At 40.4% G+C, this 23,472-nt stretch overlaps 1 protein-coding gene across 4 annotated transcripts in view; it reads right to left on the bottom strand.

The window, feature by feature from the left end:
* LOC106092980 (5-hydroxytryptamine receptor 2B) overlaps nucleotides 1–23,472 on the bottom strand; it is a 93,092-nt gene that overhangs the window by 8,237 nt on the left and 61,383 nt on the right. For 2 of the 4 annotated variants that reach the window (XM_013259940.2, XM_059369290.1), the window contains exons 6-8: nucleotides 17,232–17,459; nucleotides 16,391–16,959; nucleotides 1,988–2,720 (exon numbers count right to left, since the gene is read on the bottom strand). In XM_013259940.2, coding sequence (XP_013115394.2) covers nucleotides 16,468–16,959; nucleotides 17,232–17,459 — 720 coding nt within the window. In that variant the 3' untranslated portion in view covers nucleotides 1,988–2,720; nucleotides 16,391–16,467. The remainder of the gene's footprint in view (nucleotides 1–1,987; nucleotides 2,721–16,390; nucleotides 16,960–17,231; nucleotides 17,460–23,472) is intronic. The other 2 variants (XM_013259938.2, XM_013259941.2) reach the window with 2 other exon arrangements.

Genomic DNA, 23,472 nt, shown 5'->3' with positions numbered 1-23,472 from the left:
AAAAATTTGTCAACGACGACTATATGAAAAATCCGCAATTACTTTTTGGGCAACCATATATATGGGAGCTATATCCAAATCTGTATTGATTTCTATGAAATTAACCGGTACTGTAGGAAGTCATAAGAAAATCCTTTCTGCCAAATTTCGAGAGAATCGGTTAACAAATGACCATTTTATTGCAGTATTACTGCAAATCAGACAAACATATAAAGGGTGATTTTTTTGAGGTTAGGATTTTCATGCATTAGTATTTGACAGATCACGTGGGATTTCAGACATGGTGTCAAAGAGAAAGATGCTCAGTATGCTTTGACATTTCATCATGAATAGACTTACTAACGAGCAACGCTTGCAAATCATTGAATTTCATTACCATAATCAGTGTTCGGTTCGAAATGTGTTCAAATTTTGACAAATTTTGTTCAGCGATGAGGCTCATTTCTGGTTGAATGGCTACGTAAATAAGCAAAATTGCCGCATTTGGAGTGAAGAGCAACCAGAAGCCGTTCAAGAACTGCCCATGCATCCCGAAAAATGCACTGTTTGGTGTGGTTTGTACGCTGGTGGAATCATTGGACCGTATTTTTTCAAAGATGCTGTTGGACGCAACGTTACGGTGAATGAACACATTTCGAACCGAACACTGATTTTGGTAATAAAATTCAATGATTTGCAAGCGTTGCTCGTTAGTAAGTCTATTCATGATGAAATGTCAAAGCATACTGAGCATCTTTCTCTTTGACACCATGTCTGAAATCCCACGTGATCTGTCAAATACTAATGCATGAAAATCCTAACCTCAAAAAAATCACCCTTTATATGGCAGCTATATGCAAATCTGAACTGATTTTTTCCAATTTCAATAGGCTTCGTCTCCAGGCCGAAGAACATGCCCATATAAAATTTGAAGACGATCGAATGAAAACTGCGACCTGTACTTTGTACACAAATAAACATGAACAGACGGACAGACATACAGACAGACGGACATAGCTAAATCGAATCAGAAAGTGATTCTGAGTCTATCGGTATGCTTATCAATGGGTCTGTCTCTCTTCCTTCTGGGTGTTACTACATAATTCACTAAGTTATAATACCCTGTACCACAGTAGCAGTGTAGGGTATAAATACATCCCAAATTGAATGTATTTGTAAGTAAAATTCTATGTTGAATTAAAATAAAATCCACGGTGGTAGGCGTTTTTCTTTGTTTAAGCTCATGTGGGAGAAAACATACTTCATACTCTGTCATTTTCCTCCTTGAGTGGCTGCAAAGTGAATAGCTTTCTAAAATAGCATTCTCTCGATGTATCTTTGGTATGCTTTAAAGGATGGCTATTTTTGAAAATCAAAATGCTTTGAAGCTTAAAAATACCTAAAAATACAAAGTGAGCAATATTTGCCAGGTCATGGTAATGAAACCATAGATACAATTGTAAAGGCTAAGGATTACAACAATAAATATTAGCAAAATAAATATGGAGAAAATTGAATGGAAATTCTCTCGATGCAATGCTAATGAAAATGCATATATACATATAAATCTAAAATTGAAAAAAAAAACAACAACTCACATATATTCGTCTAAATATTTCAAATGAAATTCTCCCTTATACAAAGGTTCGTTTGTGTGTATATTGGTTGGGTAGATCCATGTAATAAAACTAACACAAATGAATTTCACTAAAATGGAAATGCTTCAATCGATTTGTGATCGCTACAAATACACACGCACACGCACACGCTTATATTGGATACATAACTACAGTTGTATAAGTAAATAAATATCTAAGTACAGGTTTGTATTTATCTCTCAAGGGATTTCAGGGATATTCAATTAGATGTTTGTTTTTGTTTTCTTTATTTTTAGTAGGAGGGGGAGGGGCGGGGCTTTGAGGGTAGTAGGCGAGTAGTTTGTAGTTTGACTTTTTGTACAATCATTTTAGAAATGATTTCTAAACTCTTACACACACATATCACTTACGGGCTAAATTGAGGGCATTTATTGTTAGATGTTGATTTTTTAGGGTTTCTTGTGTTTTTCTGTTTTCATTTATTCTTCCTTGGTTTCGGTTTCTTTGTAGTTTTTTCCTTAGTTGCTAGTTGAAATGGCTTTCTTTGATTTGATTTGATTCTTTTCTTTTGTTTGCTTAAAGTGTTGATGCTTATTGATTTAATGGTTTTTTTTTGTGTTTGTTGATTTCTTTTAATATTTAATTTGTAAGGAGCTCTTGGATTACTTATTTATTAAAATCACGTTCAAAAAGTTATGTTTAAAACTATGTTTATAAGGGTTTAGGTTTTTGTGTGTTTTCTGTTTTGTTCTTTCTTCTCTCTTCACAAAATTTTAATCTAGTTGAGGTGTTACACATACAAATTGGTTGTTGTAGTTGTTTGTTTTTCTTCTTTGGATTGCACACATACACTTGTATGTATGTTTGTATGTATGCATGTACATAGTAACATATTTAATTGAAATGAATAAAGGCATTATTGTTGGATTTCTATAAATTTCTTAGTTAGTTTGGTTTGTTTGTTTGTTTCTTTGTTATTTGTTTTTGGGGAATTTTAAAGAGATTGTCCTTTTTTTTATTTAGTTATTCAGCCTTGGGCGCCTTTTATTATTCATACATTGTTCATAGATTTACTGCTAGTTTTTTTGCTTCTTACCAGAATTATTATTGAAATGCTTTTTAGAATAGAAATTCATTATTGCTCTGCAAAGAAACATTAAAGAAAGTCAAATTGTTATTCATACAGTGAAAAGTAAGCATAAAGGCTTTGGATAGCGAGTTATTGTTATTGTTGGATATACCCTGCACCACCACTGTGGTACAGGGTATTATAGATTTGTGCATTTGTTTGCAACGATAAGAAGGAGAAGAGCTAGACCCATTGATAAGAATACCGATAGACTCAGAATCACTCTCTGATTTGATTTAGCCATGTCCGTCTGTCCGTCCGTCCGTCTGTGTGTCCATGTTTATTTGTGTACAAACTACAGGTCGCAATTTTCATTCGATCGTCTTAAAATTTTGTATGGACATGTTCTTTGGCCTGGAGACGAAGCCTATAGAAATTGGAAAAAATCGGTTCAGATTTGGATATAGCTGCCATATATATGTTTGTCTGATTTGCAGTAATACTGCAATAAAATGGTCATTTGTTAATCGATTCTCTCGAAATGTGGCAGAAAGGATTTTCTTATGACTTCCTACAGTACCGGTTAATTTCATAGAAATCGGTACAGATTTGGATATAGCTCCCATTTATATGGTTGCCCAAAAAGTAATTGCGGATTTTTCATATAGTCGTCGTTGACAAATTTTTTCAACGGCTTGTGACTCTGTAATTGCATTCTTTCTTCTGTCAGTTATCAGCTGTTACTTTTAGCTTGCTTTAGAAAAAAAGTGCGCGAAATTTTGTTTACATTTGTTTGTTTGGCGTCAATTTTAATATGGAGCCCACAAAGGAGCATTTTCATCATATTTTACTTTATTATTTCCGTAAAGGAAAAAACGCGGAGCAGGTTGTTAAAAATTTACGAGATGTGTATGGTGATAGAGCCTTAAAAGGAAGACAGTGTCAAAATTGGTTTCGCAAATTCCATTCTGGAGATTTTTCACTTAAAGATGAGCCACGTTCAGGTCGGCCAAATGAAGTTGATGATGACCAAATCAAAGCATTAATCGAATTGGATCGTCATGTAACTAAGCGTCAGATAGGAGAGAAGTTAAATATACCAAAATCAACCGTTCAGTATCACATAAAAAGTCTTGGACTGGTGTAAAAGCTTGATATTTGGGTACCACATGTATTGAAAGAAATTAATTGAACAAACCGAATCAACGCTAGTGATATGCACCTTAAACGCAATGAATTCGATCCGTTTTTAAAACGAATCATTACTGGAGATGAAAAATGGATTGTTTACAACAACGTTAGTCGAAAACGATCATGGTCCAAGCATGGTGAACCAGCTCAAACCACTTCAAAGGCTGATATCCACCAAAAGAAGGTTATGCTGTCTGTTTGGTGGGATTGGAAGGGTGTGGTATATTTTGAGCTGCTTCCAAGGAACCAAACGATTAATTCGGATGTTTACTGTCAACAATTGGACAAATTGAATACAGCCATCAAGGAGAAGCGACCAGAATTGGTCAATCGTAAAGGTGTCATATTCCACCAGGACAACGCTAGACCGCACACATCTTTGGTCACTTGCCAAAAACTGAGTGAGCTTGGCTGGGAACTTTTGATGCATCCACCATATAGCCTTGACCTTGCACCATCAGACTACCATTTATATCGATCTTTGCAGCACTCCTTAAATGGTAAAACTTTCGGCAATGATGAGACTATAAAATCGCACTTGGTTCAGTTTTTAGCAGATAAAGGCCAGAAGTTCTATGAGCGTGGAATACTAAATTTGCCAGGAAGATGGCAAAAGGTTATCGAACAAAATGGCAATTATATATTTGATTAAAGTTCATTCTAAGTTTTATTAAAAATGCATTTACTTTCTTTTAAAAAATCCGCAATTACTTTTTGGGCAACCATATATTTGTCCGATTTGCAGTAATACTGCAATAAAATGGTTAAATCGGTTGATATGTTAACCGATTCTCTCGAAATTTGGCAGCAAGGATTTTCTTATGACTTCCGACATTACCGGTTAATTTCATAAAAATCGCTCCAGATTTAGATATAGCTCCCATATATATGTATCGCCCGATTTGCACTTAAATGACCGTAGTAGCTACAATTTTCAAACGTTCTGCACAAAATTTGGCACGAACTGTTTTGTTAGTGATCTTAATATATCTGGAAAATTTCATAAAAATCGGTTCAGATTTAGATATATATCTTTCATCCGATTTGAACTATTAGAGCTGTATAAGCCACAATTTTGGTCCGATCTTTACCTCATTTTTGGGAAGTCTCATTGTATGTGCAAAATTTCATAAAAATCGGTTCAGATTTACATAAAGCTCCCATATATGTCTTTCATCCGATTTGGCCTTTTAAGATTGTAGAAGCCACAATTTTGGTCCGATCTTTACAAAATTTTGCATAAGGTGCTTTATTTGTCGTCTCCCTATGTGTGCAAAATTTCATAAAAAATCGGTTTAGATTTAAATATAGCTACCATAAATATCGCTCATCCGATATCCAATTGACGTTCCAATACGTGCACAAAATTTCATTAAAATCAGTCCTAATTTAGATATAGCTTCAATGTGTATATTTCATCCGATATGGACTTTTATGTCAGTAAAAACCACAATTTTGGTCACATCTTAATGACGCATACAGGGACGTCAAACTCTGACTGACGCCCCAGTATGTACGTCAAACTCTCATACGTCAAACATTAGGTTTCGATATAACTCCCATATAATCTTCTATCCGATATGGCCTTTTAAAGATGTGGAAATCCAAATCTAATGTTCTATGGTAGGAAAATCTTACAAAGTTCTAAATTGTTATTTCGATTTGTATCCAAAATAAAGTCTGACTTGATTTCGAGATGAGTTCTACATATAAAAAGTACTACAGACACTAGGTGGTGTAGGGTTTTATATAGTCGGCACCGCCCGAATTTTGCCTTGCCTTACTGGTGTTTTTATTAATTTTACATAGGCAATAAGTAAAAACGGCTGGAACGCATGTTGGGAACTCATAATCATGGATTCTGCTAAGAATGTAGCTAATTAAGAGGAGACCACCGTAGCGCAGAGGTTAGCATGTCCGCTTATGATGCTAAACGCCTGTGTTTGAATCCTGGCGAGATTATCAGAAAAAATTTTCAATGGTGGTTTTCCCCTCCTAATGCTGGCAACATTTGTGAGGTACTATGCCGTGTAAAACTTCTCTCCAAAGAGGTGTCGCACTGCGGCACGCCGTTCGGACACAAAGGCCCCTTATCATTGACCTTAAACTTGAATTGGACTGCCCTCATTGATGTGTAAAAAATTTGCCCCTGTTCCTTAGTGGAATGTTCATGTGCAAAATTTTTATTTGCATTTTGTAACTAATTAAGCCAGTTTTAACTCTATTTCTCCCAAAGGGAGGTGAGTCGAGCTAATGAACATGAGAATGAATATCGCCAAAAACTTAAAGATTTAATTGATTACAGAAAAGAAATTGCCAGACAACAGATAGGATGCTCAAGGGTCTGTCTTAATTAATTGTAGCCAACTCAGGATAAGCTTTATAAGGACTCAAGATTACAAGCTGTGTACTCAATTGGCTTAGGAAGATTTAGTAAGGTTAGGTTGAAAAAAGGTACGGATATTAATCCATTCATGCCAATATGAACATACATCTAAGGAAGATATACTCTGCTTGTATCTGACCGTCGCACAGTGGGAGAGCATCCAAAAAAAAAAAAAAAACAAGTAAAAAGACGTTAGGTTCGGCCGGGCCGAACTTTGGATCCCCACCACCCCGGGTATATATGTAAACCACCTTTCATCAAAATCCGGTGTAAATTGCATACTATATGTCCCATAGCAGTTATATCGAAATATATTCCGATTTGGACCAAATACTATTCGGTACAAGTCATTGCTCAATTGTGTATACCAAATTTTGGTCTTTTTAGAAGCTATAACTAAAAATAAACCGATCTGAACCATATGCGACACGGATATCGAAAAGCCTAACACAATGAACTGTCCCAAATCTTGACGAAATCGGATAATAAATGCGAGTTTTATGGGCCCAAAACTTTAAATCGAGAGGCAGCTATATTCAAATCTGCACCGATCTGGGATAAATTGAAGAAGGATGTCGAAGGTTCTAATACAACCCACTGTCCAAAATTTCAGCAAAATCAGATAATAAATGTGGCTTTTATGGGCCTAAGACCCTAAATCGGAGGATCGGTCTATACGGCAGCTATATCCAAATCTGGACCGATCTGGACCAAACTAACGAAGGATGTCGAGGGGTCCAACGCAACTCTCTGTCCCAAAATTCAGCAAAATCGGATAATAAAAGTGGCTTTTGTGGACCTAAGAACCAAAGTCGGCGGATCGGTCTATATGATAGCTATATCCAAATCTGGACCGATCTGAGCCAAATTGACGAAGGATGTCAAAGGGTCTAACACAACCCATGGTCCCAAATTTCTGCAAAATCGGATAATAAATGTAGCATTTATGGACCTAATACCATAAATCGGCGGATCGGTCTATATGGTAGCTATATCCAAATCTGGACCGATCTGAGCCAAATTGACGAAGGATCTCGAAGGGCTTAACACAACCCATGGTCCCAAATTTCAGCAAAATGGAAAAATAATTGTAGCTTTTATGAACCTAAGACCCTAAATCGGTGGAGCGGTCTATATGGCAGCTATATCCAAATCTGGACCGATCTGAGCCAAATTGACGAAGGATCTCATAGAACCTAACACAATTCACTGTCCCAAATTTCAGCAAAATCGGATAAAAAATCTATGTTTTATGGACCTAAGACCCTAAATCGGCAGAGCGGTCTACATGGCAGTTATATCCAAATCAGGACCGATCAGAGCCAAATTGACGAAGGACGTCGAAGGATGTCATTGTCCCAAATTTCAGCAAAATCGGATAATAAATGTAGCTTTTATGGGCCTAAGACCCTAAATCGGAGGATATAGACCGATCCTGGGGGGCTATAACAAGGTATAGTCCGATATAGCCCATCTTCGAACTTAACCTGCTTATGGACAAAAAAAAGAATCTGTGCAAAGTTTCAGCTCAATATTTCTTTTTTTAAAGACTGTAGCGTGATTTCAAAAGACAGACGGACGGACATGTCCAGATCGTCGTAGACTTTTACGCTGATCAAGAATATATTGGGTTGCCCCAAAAGTAATTGCGGATTTTTTAAAAGAAAGTAAATGCATTTTTAATACAACTTAGAATGAACTTTAATCAAATATACTTTTTTTACACTTTTTTTCTAAAGCACGCTAAAAGTAACAGCTGATAACTGACTGAAGAAAGAATGCAATTACAGAGTCACAAGCTGTGAAAAAATTTATCAACGTCGATTATATGAAAAATCCGCAATTACTTTTTGGGCAACCCAATATATACTTTGTAGGGTCGGAAATGGATATTTCGATGTGTTGCAAACGGAATGGCAAAATTAATATACCCCCATCCTTCGGTGGTGGGTATAAAAACAAGTAAAACCGTGCTAAGTTCGGCAGGGCCGAATTTTATATACCCTCCACCATGGATCGCATTTGTCGAGTTCTTTTCCCGACATCTCTTCTTAGGCAAAAAAGGATATAAAAAAAGATTTGCTCTGTTATTAGAGCGATATCAAGATATGGTCCGGTTTGGACCACAATTAAATTATATGTTGGAGACCTGTGTAAAATGTCAGCCAATTCGAATCATCATTGCGCCCGTTGGGGGCTCAAGAAGTAAAATAGAGAGATAGATTTATATGGAAGCTGTATCGGGCTATAGACAGATTCAGACCATAATAAACACGCATGTTAATGGTTATGAGAGGATCCGTCGTACAAAATTTCAGGCAAATCGACCTCTGAGACTAAAGAAGTCAAGATCCCATATCGGTTTATGTGGCAGCTATATCAGGTTATGAACCGATTTTAACCTTATTTGACAGAGTTGTTGAAAGTAAGAATAAAATACGTCACGCAAAATTTCAGCCAAATCGGATAAGAATTGCGCTCTCTACAATCTCAAAAGTCAAGACCCAAGATCGGTTTATATGACAGCTATATCAGGTTATAGACCGATTTGAACCATACTTGGCACAGTTGTTGGATATCATAACAAAACACGTGGTGCAAAATTTCATTCCAATCGAATAAGAATAGCGAACTCTAGAGGCTCAAGAAATCAAGACCCCAGATCGGTTTGTATGGCAGCTAAAGGGTGATTTTTTTGAGGTTAGGATTTTCATGCATTAGTATTTGACAGATCACGTGGGATTTAAGACATGGTGTCAAAGAGAAAGATGCTCAGTATGCTTTGACATTTCATCATGAATAGACTTACTAACGAGCAACGCTTGCAAATCATTGAGTTTTATTACCAAAATCAGTGTTCGGTTCGAAATGTGTTCATTCACCGTTCAGCGATGAGGAATATTTATTTTTATACCCTCCACCATAGAATGGGGGTATACTAATTTCGTCATTCCGTTTGTTAACTCGAAATATTCGTCTGAGACCCCATAAAGTATATATATTCTTGATCCGTCCATCCGTCCGTCCGTCTGCCATATAAGCCGATCTTGGATCTTGAATTCTTGAACCTCTAGAGTACGCAATTCTTATTCGATTGAAATGAAATTTTGCACAATGTGTTTTGTTATGATACCAAACAACTGTGCCAAGTATGGTTCAATTCGGTCCATAACCTGATATAAAGGGTGATTTTTTTGAGGTTAGGATTTTCATGCATTAGTATTTGACAGATCACGTGGGATTTCAGACATGGTGTCAAAGAGAAAGATGCTCAGTATGCTTTGACATTTCATCATGAATAGACTTACTAACGAGCAACGCTTGCAAATCATTGAATTTTATTACCAAAATCAGTGTTCGGTTCGAAATGTGTTCATTCACCGTAACGTTGCGTCCAACAGCATCTTTGAAAAAATACGGTCCAATGATTCCACCAGCGTACAAACCACACCAAACAGTGCATTTTTCGGGATGCATGGGCAGTTCTTGAACGGCTTCTGGTTGCTCTTCACTCCAAATGCGGCAATTTTGCTTATTTACGTAGCCATTCAACCAGAAATGAGCCTCATCGCTGAACAAAATTTGTCAAAATTTAAACACATTTCGAACCGAACACTGATATTGGTAATAAAATTCAATGATTTGCAAGCGTTGCTCGTTAGTAAGTCTATTCATGATGAAATGTCAAAGCATACTGAGCATCTTTCTCTTTGACACCATGTCTGAAATCCCACGTGATCTGTCAAATACTAATGCATGAAAATCCTAACCTCAAAAAAATCACCCTTTATAAATATGGTTAAGGTATTTCATATTTTGTTGTGTATAAGTTAGTTGTGTCCCCTTAACAATACCTTTACTCTTTGCCGTAATCGCCTTTAAAAGACGACAAAAAAACTTTGCCAAAATACATCTACATTTCTTCAAGATACAATCAATAAAATATTGTCCATAAAATGAAATGATGCCCCAAAGACTTCTCCACCATCCATGATATAACAACAGCGAACAGATTTTGTTGTCCAAAAACTCCAAGCACTTCATTTGCAATGTGTTTGGGGCCATAGCCAATGGATTGATTTTTTTTTTTGTTGGTGGATTGATACTCACCATTGGTGTCCATAAAACTAACATAACACTAAATTGGAAATGACGAGCAAAGGAGAATGGAAAGGATATAAGCAGCAGAGAACTTCTGATAATGTCCTTTTCAGTGCTCCCCATTTTGTTTGTAAGCATTAAATATTGACAATGCTCTTAAGACACTTTGGTCCTTCCCATTGCACTTCCACTTTGCTTCGTTTTTTTTTTTTTTTTGCGAAATTGAATATGCCACTGGGAAGAACGGAATGACAATGCACTTTCAACATATGAGAGTGTGGATAACTATCACACAATGGGAAAACTTTTTCATTATGTTCCAAATCAATTTTTCAACAACACAAGCGAAGAAAATGCTAAACAATCGCTGAGAAGATAGTCAGATGACTCTTTTACAAAAAATTAAAAAATTCTATGGTTGCCCAAAAAGTAATTGCGGATTTTTCATATAGTCGGCGTTGCCAAAATTTTTTCACAGCTTGTGACTTTGTAATTGCATTCTTTCTTCTGTCAGTTATCAGCTGTTACTTTTAGCTTGCTTTAGAAAAAAAAGTGTAAAAATAGTATATTTGATTAAAGTTCATTCTAAGTTTTATTAAAAATGCATTTACTTTCTTTTAAAAAATCCGCAATTACTTTTTGGGCAACCCAATATTTTCATAAAATATTTTCTTAGAATATTTTTTCTCTAAATCTCCTTCGTGCAGCAATAAAAGAGCGCAAAAAGTCAAACCAAACGAACTGGCCCGTCGCTGTGCTGCAGGTCAATGCGGCCTGAGCACAAAAAAGCACTTGCAGTGACATTCAAAGAATGTTCAAGTGCACAAAAAAAGAGTTTGGCAATGTTGATATGTTTGTTATACCCTCCACCATAGGATGGGGGTATACTAATTTCGTCATTCTGTTTGTAACACCTCGAAATATGAGTCTGAGACCGCATTAAGTAAATATATTCTTGATCGTCATGTCATTTAAGGTCGATCTAGCCATGACCGACCGTCCGTCCGTCTGTCTGTCGAAAGCACGCTAACTTTCGAAGGAGTAAAGCTGTGCTACCTACAAAACCCCTAATTGTTTTCCATGCCACGCCCCTAAGTTGGTTCAAGTGTGGTATTGTGTCCCCACCAAAGTGTCGGTATCTGTTAGACGCGAAAGCCGGGCAATGACAAAGGAAATGCTTCACCGTCTCATCATCTTTCCCGAATGCCTTACACATGGTATCACTTGCCGCACCGATTTTCCATAAGTGAGTTTGTAGTCCTATGCGTCCCGTTATGCTACCAATAGCTTTACTGACCTCCTTCTTACTTCCTTTCAGTAAAAGCTTCGTCTACTCACGATCTGGATCCTTAGAATCCATAGATCCATAGAATTTTTGCCTCCCTATCGACCGTTTCGCTGTTCCACAATGTTGCATGCGCCTTCATCGCCCACTCCCTTAACTTGGACTGCGACAATCCAAAAGGCTTTGGGTTAACCAAGTTTATTGACGGCAGTCCTTCACCGCCAGATCGACTGCCCTTTCATTTCCCCTTACTACGTTATGGCCCGGCACCCAAACGATGCGGATTGTGTCATCCTCAGACAAGGCGTTATTCTCATTCTTACACTCTAAGACTGTTCGTGACCTTACCGTCATGGTTGTTATTGCCCTTATGGCAATTTTATTGTCGGTAAAGATGTTCACCCTCGATGTCCTCGCGTTAGCACCACACCATTTAACGCATTCCGTGATCGCCCGGATCTTCTCCTGCAGGACTGTATTATGGTCAGGCAGTCTAAAACAGATCTTAATCCCTCGGTTCTCAATGTAGATCCCCAGGCCCACTCTGTCCTCTAGCTTTTATCCATCCGTGTAACATGGTATTCCTGAAGGCAATACTAGGGTTCCATCAGTTCAAGGCAGTGCCTCGCACTCGACCTCGGAAACATCTTCCCTTCCCTCCAGGCTTCCTATCGACGCCTCGATTATACCGCGATGGTATGAGCTGCTCCCATCCTCAATCCATTCTCCCATCGCCTTAAGTCTCATAGCCGAAGTGGTTGCCTCACACTTAATCTATATGTCAATGGGTCGGATATCTAGAATGGTCTTCAGTGTCCTAGCGGGCGTGGTTCTCATCGCTTTGCCTATGCCAAGACAACTGGATAATACCTCAGCTATAACCATGAAAAATTTCATGAAGATATCTCAATCCGTTCCAAAATGGCAGATTTATTTTGACTTATTTTTTTTTTCCTTATCCCACTGTGCGTCAAGACGATGAAAAATTCAATCCCATGGCAGCGGTTTGACCCTAAGGAATCCTCATCGGCAAGGGCTGCCGCCTCAGTGTACGTTTTCGTCTTTTTTCGTCATGGCAGAGGCACATCGCGGAGTGCTTTCTCCGCATGATTCTGGTCCGTGCCGGGATTGAAAAGAACCCCGGACCCTGGTTCTGTTCGGTTTGCCAGAACCGCCTTCATGGAGTGGGTACATTGCCGATATCGCTCTGGCCTCACTTCACTACGGGAGTATAGGCATACTAGCTATGTCGCAAGGTGCTGTGCGAACATAGCCAGCAATGGGTCACAAGCGTCTTCGTCGTCGCCTTCCGCGTCCTCGTCGTCGGACTATGTGACCACTCCCGACCTCGCCCATACGGCAATTTACGCAACGGCAGCATCCCTGCCCAAATATTGCCAGGCCAGTGCCGGTATCGTTCTTGCAGTTAAACTGCAACGGACTTCGTGACAAGATCGATGTGATTGTGCACTTTATGAGTCGGAAGAGCCTATTGGTCGCAGCGATCCAGGAGACAAAGCTGACCAACACCTGCAGCTCGAACAGTTGTCACGGTTACAATGTGCTACGTAAGAATCGCTCAAGGAATGGAGGTGGGGGATTGGCCTTCGTAATACACCATTCCGTGAAATATAGACCCATCTCGTCTGCGCATGGCGCTAGTGACCCCTACATGGAATGTATGGGGATAGCAGTCAGGTCTGGTACTGCCGATATAGAGCTATACAACGTGAACATACCGCCGGTTGGCAGCTGTGTGCCGATTAATGGCCAGGCTTACAACCCAGACATATGTGGGTTGCTATCTGGCCATAATCGTCTGGTTCTTGGATACTTAAATGCGCATCACACGTCATGGCATTCTCCCCTAGGTAACGACCAGCGTGGCATAGCTTTGGCAGAGCAGACTGAAAACTCCACGTCTTGCGCGGTGACTGAGGATGCCCCCACTAGGATTACGAGGAGGTGCAGTAGCTCGCCAGACATCTCCATTGCATCCCCTGATCTTCTGAGTGACGTTGGGGTCAGACCACCTTCCCATAATTCTCACCATCGACCGACCACCCGACTTCATAACCTCTGAACACCGGACGTTTATCAATCATAAGAAGACCGATTGGACTGGCTTCAGAGAGTATACCAATCGCCGCTTCAGTGAACTGCCACCCCCCTCGGATGTGCCAGTGGCCGAGAGGAAATTCCGAGACATCTTTAACGCAGCAGCCGCTCGCTTTATACCAGCCGGTCGAATACCCCAAGTGCGGCCCAATTTCCCGGCGCAAGCAGTGGTAGTCGCAAACGAGCTTGATGGGATTCGTGCTATGGAACCCACTAACCACAGAATCAGCGAGCTGAATCTGGAAATAAACAGGGTAGTCAACGAACATAAGCGAAATTTGTGGCTGGAACACTTGGAGCAATGTAACTTAGGCACCGGTGTAGGCAAACTGTGGGCCACTCTTAAGTCACTCTCGAACGCCGGTAGACGGGATAACAATACCTCAGTCACTTTTGGCGATATAACCACGACTGATCCAAAGAGATGCGCCTGGTTGTTCAACCGTCAATTTATTGTGCATCCCGAGAGAGACAGGGCAAGGAGGAGAGCCATTCACCGTATATGCGTGGTCTCCCAGCCGATGCAAAGCCACCACAATTTACCGTGGGCGAAGTTACGAATGTCATCCGTGGCGCCAAATCATCTAAGGCGTTGGCCGCCGACGAAATCTCTACATTGATGTTGAATAATCTGGATTCACCTGAAGTTGAGTACCTTACCACTGTCCTCAACCTGTCATTGAACACTCTTATCGTTCCCGATGTCTGGAAAATGGGCAGAGTGATCCCGCTACTGAAGCCTGGAAAAGACCCGAGTTTGGGGGAGTCGTACAGACCGATCTCCCTTCTCTCACCAGTGGCAAAGACGCTTGAGGCATTACTCCTCCCGAGCCTCGTAGGATAATTTCCATTCGCCGAGCATCCACATGGATTTCGAAGACTGCACAGCATAACAACAGCTTTGCATGCCAACACCGCACACATTTGCCGTGGCTTCAATCAGCTCAGGCCATGTGATAGGACGGTCCTCATGGACCTATCGAAGGCAATCGACACGGTCAGCCATGCCAAATTATTTGAGGACATCGCCGACACATCTCTCTCCAGCCAGGCTTGAAACGCTGGGTCGCGAATTATCTGTGTGGTCGCCAGTCATTTGTGGAATTTTGGGATAAGAAGTCGAAGCACTGTAGAGTGAAACCGGGAGTTCCCCAAGTTGGGGTGATATCTCTGGCACTGTTCAACCTCTACCTATCCTCCATTCCACCCCCTCCAGACGGCATAGAGATTGTTTCATATGCGGATGATTGTATGATCATGGCATCAGGCCCCATTGTTGACATCTGCGATAGGTTGAACCTCAACAAGCTTGCCTCATATTTCGCTGCAAGAAATCTGAAGATATCTGCCACCAAATCTTTAGCCACATTGTTCACTACAAATACGCGTGAGGTGAATACTGAGCTGACTGTGATGATGGTCGATGGAGAAATGATTCCGACCATCAAGTGTCCCAAAATACTTGGCGTCACATTTGAGAGCTCTTTCACGCCACAACAATCTGCGATAGAGTAAAAGTAGTAACTAGGCCCTCAAGTCACTTGCCGGCAGCACTTGGGGTGCAGACAAAGAAACCTTGTTGACCACGTACAAAGCAATTGGCCGGTCTGTGGTAAGTTATGCAGCGCCAGTGTGGTCTCGTCAACTTTGTGACACGCAGTGGAATAATATTCAGATCTGTCAGAATGCCGCCCACCAAACTGCGACGGGCTGTCTCCTCAGTTCTCATGTGGACCACTTCCATCAGGAGACAAAGATCCTACCAGTGCGAAGACATAACTACATGATGTCTAAGCAATACCTTTTGGGGCTGTTATCGCAGAGACCACTTAAATCATCCTCTTGTGGATAGATATCCACCGCCCTGAAGCCTTTAGGTAGATCTACATGATCCAGAGCGTGAGGTTCAGCGCTACAAAAGAGAACCTCTAGATCAGGCGGCATATCAAGCAGGTCTAGACAACATTCATGGAGACACGGAAGCAGATGCGGTAATTGGCTACCGGGTGAATGGTAATTGGCTACCGGGTGAATGTAGTCCTTGGAGAACGACCGCTTCCCCTTTGCACCTGAAGAAATGGACCTCCCCCGGCATACCAGAGTAGTTCTCAATTCTCAAGTAGGCTCAATTACGTTCCGGCAGATGCTGCCGCCTCAATTCCCACAGAGCTAGGATTGATGCCGACATGCAGGATGTATGTCCCGATTGTAACCAGGAACCGCACGATGCACGTCACCTGTTTAACTGTCCGGCCAGACCCACTCGACTCAGACCCAGATCCCTGTGGACGCACACCATCTTAGTCGCAGAGTTCCTGGGTCTTGACATTCAACAGAATCAAGCAGATGAAATATAGAACACAATAAACTGCCACAACAACAACAACAACAACGATGAAGAATAGATCTACTTTATGGTGTCTTGGACGAACATTTCGAGGTGTTGCAAACGGAATGACTAGATTGGTATACCCACAACCTATAGTGGTGGTTATAAAAAGTGCTCCCAAATTTTGATTTGGTTTCTTGTGTAAATGTTTTTAAAGGGTTTGCCCAATGTTCTTTCACTGTCTTCTCATTGCTGGGTTCCTTTGTTTTTTTTTTTCACACTGTCCGTCCGTTTAAAACTTCAATCTGCCTCCTTTCAAAAAGAAAACACTTACCTCATTTAACATCACGCACAGCTTGTGTATTCGGCGGCAATTGCAACACTAGGCTCTGGGGCCTTTTTCTGCTAAGATCATATGTTCGCACTGCGTCGTTTGCAGCGCTGGGCCACATAGTTCTTGCCAAACAGCAAACGCTGAAAGGCACGCCGAAATTCCGGATTGAAGATGGTGTAAATGATGGGATTTAGGGTGGAATTAAAATAGCCCAGCCATAGGAAGAGCGAGGCAACGGCTGCATGAATTTCACAGTTTTTACACAGCGACAGTGTCAGAGCCATCACAAAGAAGGGCAGCCAACAGACAACAAAGGCGCCCGTTATGATGGCCAGCGTCTGGGCTGCCTTGCGTTCGCGCTTCGCCTCGATTTGCTGACGTCGCTTGGCCAACTTTTGGTGGGGATTTGTACCAAGGAAGTTCTGCTGCTGTTGTTTGCTGTTTGGACACGACATTAGCCTTGGCGAGGCGGAGGTCAGCACAATTGCCGTGACATGCTGTTGAAATGTTGACGTTGTGGCAGCGACCTGCTGCGACACAGTTGAAATCTCCAGAGGCAAGGGTATGCGCTGTCATGCCCATACCATACCATACCACACCATACCAATGACCAGGATGAGAGGTTAAGCCACCATCGATTCCAAAGGCACACACAAAAGACAAACAGCAACAAAAAAGAAAATGAAGGAAATATGTCATTTGAGGGAAAAACTTTAAATTTATTTTTGAGTTTAAATGGGCAAAAAAAAAAAGCAAAGCCTAATGGAATTTTCATATCCTAGGAGATTTACAAGCAGCTTAACTAATGCTGCCAACACTAAGAGCTTTAAGTGGTGCTTACTTCATCGGCATTCGTTGTTGTCATCTCATCGGAGACATTGGTCAGCTCCGTGCCCGCATGACTCTTGTCCTCAATGTTGCTGGTGCTGAACTCTGTCTCTTCGCGGATGTTGGCATTGGACCCACTCGCATAATTGTCACCCGCCGATGAGCTGAAACCTTTATCCGACGAGATATCTTTGCTGAAGCATATTTTGATGCGTCTCTTCTTCACTTTGTCCTGATAATCCTGTAAAATGAAATGAAATGGCAGCATAAATGAAGGATTTGGATGAAATGCAAGGGAAATTGAATCAAAATATTTGCCAATGTCACTTAGAGAGTGTTTGCAATGGAAAGTGCTGCTTAAGGCTTTAAGAGATCCAAACAAGGGCTTTTTAAAACGCCAAACCTATTTTTAAGTGAAGTTATCTTCTTAAGCCCTCAGTGCGAGGCTCATGGTTTCGTTTCCCATCTGGCACTATACAGCTACTATTACTTAATCTAAACCAAACAAAAAACCTCAACTTAAATTTTTATGTATGTAAGTTTTCTTAGGAATTCTATTCCATATCGAAATCACTTATCAGCCCATACATCAAAATATCCCTCATCATATGCCGCCATCCCGCACCACCACCATTGTGTACCAGCTTATATTGCGACAGCAGGTAAACACACATGCGTATGAGTATGATGATGGTCTCTGACATGATACCTATCGTAGATTACACAACTTGTCAATCAAATCAAAATAAAAATGATTGATAAATAACAAACTTTACCTTGGGACAGAAACTCTCTCGCCAGCTTTTGGCCAACCGACCTTCACACAACGCACACACACACACACACGACTGACTGACTCACTGTTGCTAGTTTAACATATGTGTGTGTGTTTCTTCTTAATAACATGAATTTGCGGAAATAAACGAGCTGTTGCCACAAAAAAAAGGGAAATAATGGCTTCTTGGAAAACACCATTAGGATAGTAAATGGAGATGGTGGCTCTTCTAATGGCTTTCATTAAAGTCGAAGGATGAAACATATTTTCATTCATAGAAATTTTTCACTAAACAAGAAATTCAAATAAAATATTCCTCAATTTTAATAATCCAAACAAATTGGCATAAATTGTATGTCATAGAAAGTTTTGCCAGAATGTAATGTTAGCACATCGATTTGTAGTGTTTTAAGAATAATCCATTGACTTTTATTTTAAGGGAAAATATAACGTCCCTGGAGAATATGTCATTAAAATTTTGTGTTTTGAAAAAAAATTTCAATCAAATTTTGTCTTTAGAGATAATTTCTTTTGCACTAAAAGAATGTTTGTCCTAATTTTAAAGATTCGACCCAAAGACTAGCAAACTTAGTTTAAAGATGAGCACTTTTCAACGTTTTAAGGAAACATTACCTTTGGTGAAAAATATTTTCCTTCATATTAGGGATTTCTATACTAAGTGAATTTGTTTGTAACACCCAGAAGGAAGAGAGATAGACCCATTGATAAGTACGCCCATCGACTTAGAATCGCTTTCTGATTCTATATAGCTATGTCCATCTGTCTATCCGTCAGTCCATATTAATATGTGTGCATTTATAGCGTAATTTGTAAACCAACTCTCACGAAACTTTGCACGAGGGTTTCTGTTATAAGACTCGACATTACTGGTGAATTTCATAGAAATCCGTTCAGATTTATATATAGCTCCCATAGGATGGCGGTATACTTATTTCGTCGTTCTGTTTGTAACACATCGAAATATGCGTCTTATACCTCATAAAGTATTTATGTTCTTGGTCGTCATGACATTTTATGTTGATCTAGCCATGTCTGTCTGTCCGTCCGTCCATTCGTCTGTCTGTCCGTCCGTCCGTCTGTCTGTCGAAAGCACGCCTACTTCCGAAGGAGTAAAGGTAGCAGCTAGAAAATTTCAACAAATACTTCTAACTAGTGTAGGTCGGTTGGGATTGTAAATGGGCTATATCGGTCCATGTTTTGATATAGCTGCCATATAAACCGATCTTGGATCTTGACTTCTTGAGCCACTAGAATTGCCAATTCTTATCCGATTTAGCTGAAATTTTGCATGATGTGTTTTGTTATGACTTCCAACAACTGTGCTAAGTATAAGTCAAATCTGTCCATAACCTGATATATCTGTCATATAAATCGATCTTGAAGCTTGACTTCTTGACCCACAAGAATGCTCAATTCTTATCCGATTTAGCTGAAATTTAGCATGAGGTGTTTTGTTATAACTTTCAATAGATGTGTTAAGTACGACTCACATCGGTTCATATAATGGTATAGCTGCCATATAAATCGATCAGGGGTGTTGACTTTTGGAGCCTCTAAAGGGCGAATAAAGTTCGATTTGGCTGGAATTTTGTACAAAGGCTTTTCCCATGGCCTTTAGCATACGTGTCTGAATCGGTCTGCATCGGTTTATAGCCTAATACAGCTCTCCTATTACCCGTTCTCCCTTTTTTTACTTCTTCAGCCGCTAAACGACGCAATTCTTACTAAATTTTAAGCAATGACTTCTACTATGGTCTCCAATATTCAATTCAATTATGGTCCGAAATGAACCATAACTTGTTTTTTTTTTTTTTTTAAATCTGGCTCTGCTTACTACCATGGATTTTGCTGCGGCGAAATCTATCAGTCTCAATCCATTATCGGACGTTATCTCGTGAAGGCTAAAATTTCCGACTGTTGGACCAAAGATGCCTTTCTTCCATATCTTACCATTAGAATCCCCCAGAATGATTTTAATATCATGGGCGGGGCAGCTGTCATACTCGTTCTCTAGCCGCTCGTAGATAATATCATTGGTCTGCTCGTCCTTGTCTTCCGTCGGGAGATGGTCACAAATAAGGCTGATGTTGAAGAATTTGGCTTTTGTGCGGATTGTGGTTAGCCTCTCATCCACCGGAGAAAAGATGGAGACAAGGTGTTTCAGTCTCAGACTAGCCATAAATCCACAACCAAACTCATGCCTCGTGTTATGGCAGTTGTAGTATAGGTCATCACCGTTTGGTGTTGTTGTGACACCATTTCCGTTCCATCACACTTAGTGTAAGGCGGTTAAATCTGCCTTGTATGCATCTTCTCTATAAAGACTGCGGACATTCCAGGTGCAGTTCCGCAAATCGTGGTCCTTTTTTCGTTTGCGTAGGCCGCCTCTAGCCAAGGAATAGACGCTGATGTTGGCCATTGGTTATTTGAAAGCGCCAATAACTCGCCATGTCATCTCGAGTATCACTGGCAATCTGTAGTTAATTAAGAGCCAGAGGCACCTAATCCCTCACTGCGATTCTCCTTTCAAAATCGCTAACTGCCGCGTCCTTGCATTCCGCTGGAGCATGGACACAAATGAGGCTGATGTTAAAAAACTTGGCTTTTATGCGGATTGTGGCTAGCCTCTCATCCACTGGAATTAAGCTGGAGATAAAGTGTTTCATTCTCCGACTAATCACAAATCCACAGCCAAATTCATGCCTCGTGACATGGCAGCTATATTATAGTTCGTCAAAGTTTGTTGTTGCTGAGACGCCATTCCAAGTCCATAGCACTTCCAATAAGGCGATAATATTTGTCTTGTACTTCTCCAATACATCCGTCAATGCGTATAATGCACCTCCTCTAAAAAGTCCGGACATTTCAGGTGCAGATCCCCTAATCATGGTCCTTTTTATATCCACAACACATCGAAATATCCATTTCCGACCCTATAAAGTATATATTATTGATCAGCGTAAAAATCTAAAACGATGTAGCCATGTTCGTCCGTCTGTCTGTGGAAAACACGCTACAGTCTTTAAAAATGGAGATATTAAGCTGAACTTTGCATAGATTCTTTTTTTTCTATAAGATGGGCTATATCGGACTATATCTTGATAAAGCCCCCATATATATACTGTCCGATTTCGCAGAGATTCGGGACAGTGAGTTGTTTTAAGGCCTACGATATCCTTATTTAATTAGGCTCCCATTGGTTCATATTTGGATATAGCTGCCATATAGACCGATCTTTCGATTTTAGTTCTTGGGCCCATAAAAGACGCATTTATTACTCGATTTCGCCAAAATTTGGGACAGTGAGTGGTGTAAGGCTCTTCTACATCTTTCTGTAATTTAGCCAAGATCGGTTCAGATTTGCATAAAGCTGTCATATTGACCGACCTTCCGATTTAAGATTTTGGTCCCATAAAAGGCGCATTTATAATCCCATTTCGGTGAAGTTTGACACATCGAATTATGTTAGGCTATTCCACCCGTGTCGTATATGGTTCAGATCGGGATATTTTTGGTTATAGCTACCAAAAAGTCTAATATTTTGTTCTACGAAATTGAATAATGACTTGTACTTATTAGAACACTCAATTTCCGTCCCGAATTTGATCCACATCGGACCATATTTCGATATAGCAGCTATAGGAGCAAAAATTATGCGTTTTTCACCGGATTATGACGAAAGGTGGTTTACATATATACCCGAGGTGGTGGGTATCCAAAGTTCGGCCCGACCGAAATTAACGCTTTTTTACTTGTTTTATAGAAATCTGGTGCTGCTGACTACCATGTTTTCCGCTGCGACGACATCTATTAGCCTCAAAACATTTTTGGACGTTATTTAGTGGAGGCTAAACTTTCCGCCTTTTGGACCAAAGATACCTTTCTTCCCTATATTAGCGTTAAGATCTCCCAGAACAATTTTAGTATCATAGGCGGGGCAGCGGTCATACTCTCTTTCTCTAGCCGCTCATAGAAAATATCTTTGGTCTACACGTCCTGCTTTTCCGTCGGGGCATGCTTTAATGCAGATTATGGCTAGCCTCTCACCCACCGGAACAAAACTTGAGACAAGGTGTTTCAGTCTCCAACTAACCAGAAATACACAGCCGAATTCATGCTTCGTGTTAGGCAGCTATGTTAAAGTTCATCACCGTTTGGTGTTGTTGTAACGTCATTCTCGATCCATCGTACAATAATTCCTGTAAGGCGTTAATATCTGCCTTGTACTTCTCCAATACATCCGCCAGCGGGTATACTGCACCTTCTCTATTAAAAGTGCAGACATTTCAGGTGCAGATCAGCAAATCATGGCCCTTTTTTATATCCTCCGTCTGTCCGTCCGTCCGTCCGTCTGTCCGTCCGTACGTCCGTCCGTCTGTGCGTCCGTCCGTCCGTCTGTCTGTCGAAAGCACGCTAACTTCCGAAAGAGTAAAGCTAGCCGCTTGAAATTTTGCACAAATACTTCCTATTAGTGTAGGTCGGTTGGTATTGTAAATGGGCAATATCGGTCCATATTTTGATATAGCTGCCATATAAACCGATCTTGGGTCTTGACTTCTTGAGCCTCTAGAGTGCGCAATTCTTATCCGATTGGGATGAAATTTTGCAAGACGTGTTTTGTTATGATATCCAACAACTGTGCCAAGTATTGTTCACATCGGTCCATAACCTGATATAGCTGCCATATAAACCGATCTTGGGTCTTGACTTCTTGAGCCTCTAGAGTGCGCAATTCTTATCCGATTGGGATGAAATTTTGCAAGACGTGTTTTGTTATGATATCCAACAACTGTGCCAAGTATTGTTCACATCGGTCCATAACCTGATATAGCTGCCATATACACCGATCTGGGGTCTTGATTTCTTGAGCCTCTAGAGTGCGCAATTCTTATCTGAGTGGAATGAAATTTTGCACGACGTGTTTTGTTATGATATCCAATAACTGTGTCAAGTGTGGTTCAAATCGGTCAATAACCTGATATAGCTGCCATATAAACCGATCTTGGGTCTTGACTTCTTGAGTTTCTAGAGGGCGCAATTCTTATCCGATTGGAATGAAAATTTGCACGACGTGTTTTGTTATGATATACAAGAACTGTGCCAAGTATGGTTCAAATCGGTCCATAACCTGATGTAGCTGCCATATAAACCGATCTGGGGTCTTGACTTCTTGAGTCTCTAGGGGGCGCAATTCTCATCCAATTTGACTGAAATTTTGCACATAGTGTTTTAGTATCACTTCAAACAACTGTGCCAAGTATGGTTAAAATCGGTCCATTACCTGGTATTGCTGTCATATAAACCGATCTTGGGTCTTGACTTCTTGAGCCTCTAGAGTGCGCAATTCTTATCCGATTAGAATAAAATTTTCCACGACGTGTTTTGTTATGATATCCAGCAACTGTGCCAAGTATGGTTCAAATCGGTCCATAACCTGATGTAGCTACCATATAAACCG

This window comes from Stomoxys calcitrans, chromosome 5 (genome assembly GCF_963082655.1).
Source record: "Stomoxys calcitrans chromosome 5, idStoCalc2.1, whole genome shotgun sequence".
Lineage (NCBI taxonomy): Eukaryota > Metazoa > Arthropoda > Insecta > Diptera > Muscidae > Stomoxys > Stomoxys calcitrans.
This window is presented reverse-complemented; position numbering and strand designations above follow the sequence as displayed.